The 11,923-nt window shown below is 34.4% G+C and overlaps 2 protein-coding genes across 2 annotated transcripts; both read left to right on the top strand.

The window, feature by feature from the left end:
* On the top strand, positions 1-3,050 carry LOC107806733 (putative trehalose-phosphate phosphatase H). Its single transcript, XM_016630959.2, has 10 exons — positions 1-244; positions 357-622; positions 712-852; positions 935-1,006; positions 1,103-1,195; positions 1,298-1,456; positions 1,613-1,760; positions 1,870-1,940; positions 2,322-2,414; positions 2,714-3,050. Exons 2-10 carry the CDS (start codon positions 365-367, stop codon positions 2,819-2,821), a joined length of 1,143 nt encoding a protein of 380 aa, XP_016486445.1. The 5' UTR covers positions 1-244; positions 357-364; the 3' UTR covers positions 2,822-3,050.
* Positions 3,051-10,692: 7,642 nt separating this feature from the next.
* Positions 10,693-11,493, top strand: LOC142165836 (uncharacterized). Its single transcript, XM_075224214.1, has one exon. The coding sequence runs from the start codon at positions 10,693-10,695 to the stop codon at positions 11,491-11,493; it is 801 nt and encodes a 266-aa protein (XP_075080315.1).
* Positions 11,494-11,923: the final 430 nt, after the last annotated feature.

The raw sequence follows: 11,923 nt of genomic DNA, 5'->3' as shown, positions 1-11,923 counted from the left end.
CACACACATACCCCCTCTTCATCTCTTAATAACTCCTATTCCTATTCCAATCCCAATTTGTCTTCCTAGTTTTTTTTTCTAGCATTGCAAGTAAAGAAACTCTTCTTAGGCTTCCTCTTAACTCTCATTCACATTCCCCATTTTTCTTTTGCTACAAAACAGAGTGAAAGCAGAGTACACTATTCTCTGTTCTTCAAGATTGTATTTCAATATAGTATTAACTGATTACTTGAACATAATTTAGGTAATATATTGAATCTTTTTCCAGTTTTCTCAAATGGTTTTGCGTTTATTTTCGACTTTGTAAAGAAGACGTTTTTGTTTTCTTCACTTATATTGTGTGTTTGTTTTTGTAGGAGTGACAATGACTCAGCAGAATGTGGTAGTGTCCGATCCTAAATCCGGTATTAATTTGACAATACCGGTGAAGGTATCAAACTCCCCCGCACTGTTCACGAAGCCGCCACCGGCGCCAGGGAGTTGCATCACCATTTCAAGAAAGACACTTGTTGAAATAAATAGTGGTCCAAGAATCAATTCTTGGGTTGACTCAATGAGAGCTTCCTCTCCTACTCGTCACAAGTCCACTAGTCCTCTTTCTGATGACATCAATTCTTGGATGGTAAGCTCAAATACAAATAACTTTCATGCAGTTTATACAATAATATTTGCTTTATGTTTTAGCTGATAATTGAAGAATGAAACGTACAGGTGCAACATCCATCAGCACTGGATATGTTTGAGCAGATAATAAGTGCTTCAAAGGGAAAGCAAATAGTAATGTTTTTAGACTATGACGGCACCCTTTCCCCCATTGTTGAGGATCCTGATCAAGCTTTCATGTCTGATGCTGTAAGTCTTTTCATCTATATTATTAACTAGTAATAATTTACTACTCAAGATTATTCCACTCACTTCTTTCTATATATATCAGATGAGAGCAACAGTGAGAAAACTTGCTAGATATTTCCCTACTGCAATAGTGAGTGGAAGGTGCAGAGACAAGGTATCCCGATTCTTCTTACTTTTTTCTATGTTTTTATTTTTCATTTTATGAATTGGTTTTTATGTACTTTTTTGGTGATTGTATAATTATATATAGGTATACAACTTTGTACGATTGGCAGAGTTGTACTATGCTGGAAGCCATGGAATGGATATAAAAGGACCATCAAAAGGTTCCAAATACAAGAAAGTGAGTTTAACTTATTAGAGCATCTTCAGTTCTTACTGAGTATGACTTGGTCTTTCTTGCTCTCCCTTAATATTTACAGACTTTCATATATTATATTTCCAGGGAGCAGAAGCTGTTCTTTGCCAACCAGCAAGTGAATTTCTACCAATGATTGATGAGGTTTACAAAGCACTCATTGATGCAACAAAATCTACAGAAGGAGTTACAGTGGAGAATAACAAGTTTTGTGCCTCTGTACATTTCCGCCGTGTTGATGAAAAGGTAATAAACCCAACCTGTCCAAATATTCTGTTATCAATATATGGCCCATCAAACAAAGCATGGGTTAAAAGCTTAAAATAATATAATGAATTTTTTAACTGTTGTTTAAAAAAGCAGAAGAAAAGATGTGATTTGGGGTTGTTGTTGATGTAACAGAAATGGGGTGAACTAGCACAAGTCGTAAGGTCAGTGCTTAAGGAATATCCAAAGCTGAGATTAACACAAGGAAGAAAAGTATTTGAGATCCGTCCTACTATTAAATGGGACAAAGGCAAAGCTCTTGAATTCTTGCTTGAATCTCTTGGTAAGCACTGTCTGTGTATCTATATTTATTAGCAAATAAATTATTGAAATATAAAAAAATAAACAATTGTTTTGATGCTAACTTTGATAATGAAACCTCTCTTCAACAGGATATGCTAACTGTACTGATGTATTTCCTGTATATATTGGTGATGACCGAACCGATGAAGATGCTTTTAAGGTATCCTATGTTCCTATATTTATTGTTAAGTATTACTCCGTTCACAATTCAGTGTTCAATTTGCATTTTTATTTTGGTTCAAAATAAGTGTTCAGTTATGTAATCAAGAAAGAATTCAATTTGTTTTTACCAAATAACCCCTATGTAAATATCCTTAAAAAATTTTCTTACTCCTCACGTTAAATGTTTAATTAGGGGTAGTTTAGTCATGCTAGATATTTTTGTATAGGATTTAGTATTTTCTTAATGTGCGGGCCGGAGAGACTAGTATTTGTTTTGTGTTTCTTTTTTGTTGGCTTTTGAGTTTACCAGATCTTCTTTGGTCTTCAACTTTTTATTGAGTTTTCTTTGGTTACTAATCCTACATTAAATGTGGTCTAGGTTCTAAGAGAAAGAGGACAGGGTTTTGGCATTCTCGTCTCCAAAATTCCAAAAGACACACATGCATCTTATTCTTTACAAGAACCATCTGAGGTGAGAATTACTATAACTCTGTTAATTTGTTTTTCCTTGAACTGTGGTTTAGGTGTTGCGAATTGGTTGAATCTAAATAGAATCATATAACGGTTTCTCTAATATAAATAAGAGAGGCAATTATAAATTATGCAATATCAGTTGATGGTCAAATCTTTTTAAAAGCTATATCTAATATGAAAATATTGATTCCTGAGAAATGGTACATGTGTTAGGTAAAAAAAAATATTCTGTCTTATTATTGACCTTTTCTTACTTTTACTTACATAATAATTATTTTTTCTAATTGATTTTCACAGGTTATGGTGTTTCTACGACGCTTGGTAGAGTGGAAAAAGTTGTCATTAAGAAGACAGTTTAGAATTCGAAGACAAATTGAAGAGATAAAAGCATCTCTACGGAACTAATGAAGAATTATTGTCCAAAAGTAATGGACTTAATGATGCATATAATGTATTTTCCTTTTATAAATATAACAAAAGAAGTTGTAAAAGAAAAGGTGGAAAAGATAGGCTTTTTGATCCTTTTCTATTTGGCTTTAAGGCCTTGTACATCTTTGTAACTAGCTCTGTACAAGGGTAAATTGTAATTTTCCAGTCTTAGCTAAATGCATATATTGGAAGTTCTCTCTCTAAATACATATATATTCCCTATATTTCAATTTAGATGACACATTTCGCTTATGGATAATTTATTTCGCTAAATTTTGAAGCTGAATTGAATTAGTTCAACTCATTATTTAAAAGTAAAATTTTTATATTCAAAAACTATAAGTTGTAGTTTTTCTTGTTAATATGATTAAAAAAAATATATTTTTTGAATGTTGATCAAAACTCATATATTTGATTCTCGATAAGTAAATTGTGTTGTCTAAATTGAAGGTGAGGATATATATATTTTTTATATGCAATCTATATATTACAACTCATAAAATAAATGTTAACATGGTTTGTTTTTTTGATTTTAATGTTATGGCGTCAAACAAGCGACTTCACATGCCTCTTTTAAGGATGGAATTTACTTCAAAAGTTGTCAGCATCGTTGAGTAGAGCTGGTAGAGAAGTTGCATATATCTTTCCCTGTTTGTTTTACTGACTGATAGCCGAACACCATCATTAAGTTAAAGAATTAATGAAAATGCAATCACTTAACCAACTGTTGCTAAGCACCACACTAGAATTTATCTTCTTTTACCATCCAAAAATACCAATATAAAGGAAGGGGTGGAATAAATGATAGAATGGAGTCAGATATGGACAAAGTAGTTCTAGTCATGTCTTTCTATATCTCCACATAAAAAATAATAAAAGGTGAAAAACCGACCCCTTTAATTATTTTTTGGTAACTTCGGCCTCTTTTCCTTAGTAAAATGATTCATCGCAACTTTAGCAAGCCAAACATAATCAAAAGGAAGAAGTACTAAGCAAATTTATACAGTTAAATTTCTCTATAAAAATCTCGTTTATTTTAATTTTTTAGATGCTATAATAAAGTGCTATTATAAAGAACATATATTATAATATAACATAAAAAAATTAAATCCGAAAAAAACTTGACTTTTGTAATGAATAACTATTATATAAAGATATTATTATAGAGAGGCCGGTCACACTGTATTTAACTTAAACAAATAGTAAACTTTCTCCGCTGCTGTGGACTGTGGTCCTGGAGGAGCTAAGGTTTGTAATCACTCACTTAACGAAGACCTATCTTAATAATTTATATTTTACACATTCAAGAGACTTTGTGTTTAAAATTATGCAATTTTATGTTCTGTTTAACTAAGGCAATTCCTCATGTGCATCAGTCTATCATTGCGTTACCTAGGCTAAATAAAGTTGTTAAAATGTCTATTATCTCATATATGTTTCAATTAATACAGTAAGAGTACTATATCATTTATTGATAGCCATAACTTCAATTAATTCACAACATTAAAGACACGTCATTATCAATGCCTTTACCAGCTGCAAATTAAGCATAGTCTGTATTAATTGACTTGCAACACTTATCACACATTAGCTTCACATAAACCGACCATTCAAGCTTTTTCCCTACAATTAGGCTGGCCAAAGGGGGACTTTATTTTTTCTCTTTCTCTTTTTGGCGGGTCAAGCACGTTAAATATGTCTTTCATTAATGCTAACTTCCTTTTTGACTTTGTTAGTTATCTATTCACTTCCATTTGTGATTTGACCGACTTAATTAGCATTCTAAATTAGGGAAATGAAAATAATAGTAATAATAGTCTTGTATAATGTATATGGTCCTCATTCTAGTCTAGTACACTAAGGGGGACTTACTTGTTTGACTTCAATACAGAGCCGTATCATGGAGTGTATTAGTTAATGGATTCAACCGAACCCGTGGAGTATAAAATATATGTGAAAATTATTTTAAAAATTTAAATTTTAAATTATGAACTCATAATTTTAAAATTATAATATGTTCAGGAGTAATAATCTAAATGTTAAACCCACTAAAAAATTCTGAATCCGTTTCTGCTTCAAACATATACACTATTTCTTTTCCCTGCACGAGCAAAGCACGCAAGTATAGATATCAAAGACGAATTTCCTCTTTCAAGTTACATACTTTACATTTTTCACGTAACAATTCCAGCGAATCGAAAGTCCAAATATAGGGAAGAGAAAATAGTTTCCTGATGGTCCTAATTCTTGTACAATTGGACAGCAATAAAATTGACATTTTAATACAGATGTTCAAGTTACAAGTTATGGATGTTGGACAAAATATCGTAGCCATAATATATGATTGGTTATATAAAGAGACTCAGGTGAAAGGATGGACCCATACATAAACACTTGGAAAAATTGATTTATCCATGTACCTGTCCATCTTTATTCTTTCTTATATAACTGTGTCCCATGCTGAGTCAAAAGGATAGGCAGTGAACATAGATATTCAATTTTTGAAATGATGGGTCCTTCCATTAAAGGTTTTTTTGTTTTTTAGTTACATCCTTTCATTATCATGGATTAAAATGGATATCATATCAAGTTATGAACCTTTCCAGCTCTATTAGATCTGTGATTGAAGTTAGACTTCTAAAAATCCAAATTCAAGATACTCTAGAGTCTAGAGAAACTAGGTAAGAATCACTTTGTTATTATTTTTTTTCAAGGGAAAACTTTCTTAGAAACGTATCCCTTGACTAGAGGTTAGAGCGCACAACTACATGGCAATTGTCGACAAAAAATTTCTCGTTTGTGCTAATTGAAATTAAGTATTAATCACAATGGTACAGTTGATTAATATTTATGATGAAATAGGCAGTTAAAAAGTTTTTATTGGTAGTGTCTTAATTGAACAATTATATGCAACAACTTCTATATATTGTATAAATCATTTACTGGGAACTTACCTGCCCATTGTTTACACCAAGCTATTAAATACGAGACAAGTGTTTTTTCCGTGCACGTATTATAACTTAATCAGTTCCGTCAAACCTAATAGCTTTTGTTCAAACCATGTAGTATTTGTTTCAAAAAAACTGTTAAATGTGTATAACTTATTAATTTAGAACCCGATAACTTAAAAGAATTACAATTCCGAACCCATAAAGTTCAAATCTTGACTCCACCTCTGAACTTAATCATAATTAAGTGATATGCTCTCATAACATTTAATAACTAACGTTATATCGTTTGATTTAACATAAATACCGAATGCAAATATAAGTATAAAGTCTTAAAGTAGTACTCATCGTCTGAGTTAAAGAAGGTAACAGGTGAATAGATCAGTCAAAGATTCGATAAATACATTTATTTAGTTGAACGAAAAAATAAGTGAATGAAGGCGTTAAGATTAGATAACTACAAAAAGTACTTCTTTTAGACTAACAATACCTACCAAGAAGTTTATTAATCGCAACAATATAATGAATTTAGTAAAACATCTAGCTTAACCATTGGCCATCAAGATTTGAAAAATCTCCTTGTTTTAGTTCCTCTACTGACCAAATGGAGGAATAGGAACCTTGAGATTAGTAGCAAAAGCATGACACAACGAGAGTTCAGGCAGGCCGGTGTATTAAGCTCTCGCTATGCACGAGATTTTGGTAAGGGCCGGATCATAAGGGTCTATTGTATGCAACCTTACCCTACATTTTTGCAAGACGCTATTTCCACGGCTCGAACCCGTAATTTTCTGATTACATAACAACAAGTTTACCAGTTACGCCAAGGCTCCCTTCCACTATGTGAGTTCATAAATAGTATAATTTCAATTTTTCTATTTGATCAGCAAAATCATAATTCTAGCTGCCTCCTTTGTTGCATACCGTAGATCTACAAAACCCCTTTTCCAAAGACAACAATTTGAAAGGAGAGTTCTAATGTAGCACAGAGCTGAGGCCCTTTCTTTTCTACAGGTAAAAGCTAAAAGCAAAGCAAACACGGATTGACCCGACACTAGCTAGCTAGCTAGCACAACATGACACAGATTTTATCAATAAATAATTCTTCCTAGTGTGGGAAATTATGTGTAGCCATGTGGCATATTAGAAAGATATTTTACAAATCCAAAAAAAACTGTAACCATGTTCTTGAAACAAGAGACATGTTCTAACTAGTCTAGCAGCCATTGGAGGTTAATTCAAGTGGATAATTCTTGGAAAGTACTCCAAAGAAAACAAGAGCCAAATCCAAAAACGAAAGAATATTGGTACTAGACTATAAGTATGGAAGCATAGCCATTGCATGCAGACACAAGAAGAATGTAACACATTGGATATCAAGATATAAAGATATTAATAGCCAAGTTGAAACCATAAAGTAGTTTCTATGTTTTATTCTTTTAGGAAAGAGTAACAAGCTAAGTCATGAAGATTTCCCTTCTTTTTTGCTTGGTTAGGTTAGTGAAAGGGAAACCCACCATACAAGGGATTGTAGGGAATCTAAAAATGGTTGAATGGGGAGTTGGAAGCCACTTAAAAGGGAGTAGTCTTTTTTTTTTTTTGGGGGGGTTTTTGTTGTTGTTTTTGATGTGAGGGAAACACATGGAATTGTGGACATGGGGACACTAACATGCCTCCAAAGTTTTTGACAACCTCGGTTCTTTAGGACGTGGAAAGATGGAGTTCACTTGATACATTATTTATTCACAATCTAGAATTCGTTAAACTGTCTTTTCTTAATTTAGAATTCATAAACTTAAAATTCTGGCACCGTCTATCTATGTACCCTACAACCCCTCCTTCAAACTTCACTATCCACCAAATCACTAGTATTGACATATTCCTAAGGTTCAATTATTGGTGAAATTGGGGTGAAGGTGGCAGGTCTCCAAGCTGCTAGCTACTTCTCCATTATTCATTTTAACCGATTTTCCGACACTAGCTGCCAGTCTACTACGTACTTCAAACTCCTTTGAGAATATCCTACTTTAGATCCCAAATTCTAGTCCATTAACAGTTAATTAATTAATCCTTTACATTAGGATCAGACAATGTGTACCCTTTGCATACCATCTTCGGTTGACTTGCTTGATTCCTATCTTCTTCCAACCATTACATTATTCCCTAATCGATCTTCATAAATGTACGAACGTATATAAGTGTTTATTCGGAATGATTCCGCTGTAACGAGAAAAGAAACAATGTAATTATGTAAAGTGTCATGGGATCACTTTTAAATCCTGTTTTGATCTGTTCGACCAAGTATGCGATCAATCTACTTGCTAACTGCAGATTATAAGGATAAGAAAACAGCCATATTAGTTAATATAATACTAATTGAACCACTCACATAACATTCGTCATGCCGTAGAAAATTCTACAAGTTTCATATCCTACCACCAGGCCCCTTTCTACAACGAACATCTTTTTGTCATGATTCTCTAAATTTGAACCATTATTTGTGTAAGACGCATCACTTGACTAATAACACTAGAAAGCGATTCCTTTAGTAGCGCGCGACTGAAAACCTTGAAATGGGGTTGTAGGCCAGAGAGAAAGCATCGTGGTACGGGTAGTATGAGATTAACTGAACTTATTATTTTTTCTCGAACTATTTATACATTTTAAATACACACATATACACAAAGAGAGAGAAAGTAAGATCACATTTACTCTAAACCCATATATTTTTGGTTTGAATTCAACTAAAGATATCAAAGAAGTCTTGTTGCCCGTACCTAAATGCAAATTTTGTGGAGGCAAAGATGTTAATTACTTCCTCTTTCCCAATTTATGTTATTTTCTTTTCTTTTTATTCTATATATTTTTATATTTAAAGACAATTTATCTTTAAAATTTTTACCTTTTAGATGATTTATAGTCACATAAAACTTTTAACGTTAAATTTTTCTTTCTTTCTCTGTAAAACTATGTTCTCGGTTAAACCCCGCCACTTAAATTGAGATAGTTGGAGTAATTAGATTCATAAGGTTTTGGTCTTTTGAGGGATTAGGTTTTCTTTTTGGGGGTAGGGGTGAGGATAAGATGTAAAGATGAGGTATTGGGAGATCAATACCTCCTTGTCCATGGGTAAATGTCAGAAATCTCATGGAGTTGGGGTATAATAGGAGAATGGTCCTAAAAGCATACGTGTCTAAAGTATGCAAATACATGCAAGAGAATAAAAACACGTATATCTTCCTAGGGAATCGGTCCCCGCCTTGAGGGTCGAGCCCCAAGTAATAAGGGGTTTTGTTTTGTTCCACTTAGGGAGATCTCAATATGCCATAAATATATACAATTTTGATGGATACCAATTGGGTCTGGTCTGCTCATTTGTAGGACATTATGCCGTTAAATATTAGGTACACTCACTGCTAGTAGTAGTGGGGTTTTGAGATGTAAAGAGAGCATGTGACCCAGATGCCATTCTTCTGGGGAGCAAATGAATATGAGTAAAGTGGAAATGGTTCATTGGTCCGATCTATCTGACATGTTTCCTTCAAAGATATTGGGGAGATCAATGAAACAAATAAAGAAAGAGAGAATAATATTTTTGCAAAAGAGTTTCTGATGCATGTTATGGATCTATTTGGCAAGTTATAAGCCCCCCTCCCTCCCGGTTCATTTCGTTCCTATACAATAGGTAGGTCACCCGCGAGTTGGTTGGATGAGTAGTTTCCCATATGGGAGATTTAGGATCGATCGGTTATCTTCGTCAGTAGTCTTTTCAGTCAGGTTTCGTCACACTTAGCTTGTCTAGTGCGTATATAAACTTCCTGTATGGTTTTCGAATTATTGCACATTTAGCAGGTTATCCAATACGCATTCAAAAGTAGACAAGTGGCTACGGTTTTTCCTCTGAATTTTTCAAACAAAAAAAAACAATGGGTAGGTTGTTGGACTAGGTCCATTTGATTGTGGCTGATTTTTTTACTTCTTTACTTTGGGCCAGTAATAAGACCTGGCCCAATCTTGTATTTATCCTATTATTTTGTACAGATTCAATGGATTCATTTTCAGACAGCAATAATAGAAAATATCGAGAAGCTTCTTCTTCCTCTCTTTAATGGAGATACTTGATTTTTCATTCTCTGTGTTTTCAATCTGAGAGATTTATCAAAAGTTAACATGGTATCAGAGCGTAGATCATTCTATGGCACGTTCTTCGCTTCCGATCGATCCTGTTTTTGTCAATTATAGAGCTTTATCTCGTTCCAGATGATGTTCGACTCGTCTAGGGTTTTCTACTGATTTTTGGTTGATTTCTCAGTCAGATTCTCATGTATTCGACATTTTTGATCCCAAGTTGTTTGGTTATTGATGAAGTTTGAAGATTTCGTGGTTTTCATCCCGAGCTAGGGTTTCGAAGTCAAGCCGAAGTTTCTTCTTTTTCTGCTCTGTTAAGAAGGTCGTTTTCTCTCTTCCGGTTGCGGAAAGGCTGGTAATCTCGTATCACTTCTTTCTTCTCTGTTGTGAATCGCATGCCTACTTGAGCTGTAAATGTATATGTGCTGTGTTGGCTAATAGGCAATTTTCTTTAAAAAAAAATGACAAATGATAATAACACCAGTGCTGGTGCAACTTCTTTCACGCCTAATTTTCCATGAAGATGATTACACCAATCCTTGTCACCCTCTATATGTTCATCCATCGGACGTACTAGGAACTTCCTTAGTTTCCAGTCCTTTTGATGGAAGTTGCTATGGGAGTTGGAAACGTAATGTGTTAGTTGCTTTGTCCATTCGCAACAAGTTAGATTTCATTAATGGTACCTCTCAAAGGCCTCCTGAAGGTTCTCCTCTAGCTAGACAATGGCAACGCTGCAATGACCTTGTTGTCTCTTGACTGACTAACTCTATGTCCAAAGAGATATCCAGGAGTGTTGAGTACTCTGAGTTTGCTAAGGATATTTGGACTGAGTTAGAAGAGAGGTATGGGAAAGCTGATGGTGCTAGGATCTTTGAACTAAAGAAGGAACTGGCTCATATTTCCCAAGGGTCTATGGACATAGCATCATATTTCAACAAAATTAAGCAACTATGGGATGAGATTGCATCTTTGTCTACTAGGAGAGTTCGGATGTGTACTTGTGGGGGTAAGGCTGCTGAGGATGAAGAGCAAAAGGTCTACCAGTTCCTCATGGGACTGAATGACACTTATGTCCAAACAAGAAGCAACATCATTATGATGAAGCCCTTACCTTCCATTGGTAATGTATATTTGATCTTGCTATCTGATGAGAAGCAGAGACAAGTTTCTGCTGGAACTCAATTTGCTTCCAATTCTGCTTCTTTCAATGCTGGTGTATCCAGGCCTCCTCCATCTCCCAAAATAATGTTTGAACCCCAAAGGTCTAGTGCTACTTTTAAGGGATCTTTTGAGCCTCACAGGTCTGTTATTATCTGCAAATATTGTAAGAAATCTAGACATAACATTGATAAGTGCTACAAACTCCATGGCTTTCCTCCAAATTTCAAATCAAATAGATCTCTTCCTCCCAGAAGGTCTGTTGCACATGCTGAAGTGGATACTTCTGGCGCTTCTGCTATGTCAGCTAGTTCTGAAGGTGCTTCTGCTATGCCAACTCCTGAACAGTCCTATCCAGTTCCTGGTCTTACCAAGGATCAATATTCTCAGCTAATGTTTCTCCTTCAGTAATCTCAACTGTCTCCATCAACATCATCTGATTCCTCAACCAACTATCTTGCTTCTGCTAACTTTGCTGGTGAGTTGTTACCTCCTAAGGGTGTATCTTATGGTGCATGTATGCTGACTAAGATAGATAGTATAATTTGGGTGATAGACTCTAGGTCATCTGACCACATGACTTCCTTTAAACATTTGCTTTTTAATGTTCAAACACTTCATGTACCCTACCTTGTTTCTCTCCCTAATGGGTATAAGGCTAAGGTCACAAATGTTGGATCCTTGGCCTTGTTCCCTGACTTGGTTCTTCACAATGTACTATATATTCCTAGTTTTCAATACAATCTCATTTTTGTATACAAATTACTTTTTCATGATGATGATATTGTACAATTTAGCAAGGCTGCTTGTACCCTACAGGGCCCTTCAATGAGGAATCCAG

The sequence above is a fragment of the Nicotiana tabacum genome, chromosome 11, assembly GCF_000715075.1.
Source record: "Nicotiana tabacum cultivar K326 chromosome 11, ASM71507v2, whole genome shotgun sequence".
In the NCBI taxonomy this organism is placed as follows: domain Eukaryota; kingdom Viridiplantae; phylum Streptophyta; class Magnoliopsida; order Solanales; family Solanaceae; genus Nicotiana; species Nicotiana tabacum.
Note: the sequence above shows the minus strand (reverse complement) of the source record. Positions and strands in the feature narration are given on the sequence as shown.

What these genes read in the sequence shown, in the direction of transcription:
- LOC142165836 (XM_075224214.1), top strand. Translation starts at nt 10,693, where the DNA reads ATGTCCAAAGAGATATCCAGGAGTGTTGAGTACTCTGAGTTTGCTAAG.
- LOC107806733 (XM_016630959.2), top strand. Translation starts at nt 365, where the DNA reads ATGACTCAGCAGAATGTGGTAGTGTCCGATCCTAAATCCGGTATTAAT. An exon ending in AAGCTTTCATGTCTGATGCT is followed by an intron (nt 853 to 934) that starts GTAAGTCTTTTC and finishes TATATATATCAG; the next exon opens with ATGAGAGCAACAGTGAGAAA. An exon ending in CTTTACAAGAACCATCTGAG is followed by an intron (nt 2,415 to 2,713) that starts GTGAGAATTACT and finishes TGATTTTCACAG; the next exon opens with GTTATGGTGTTTCTACGACG.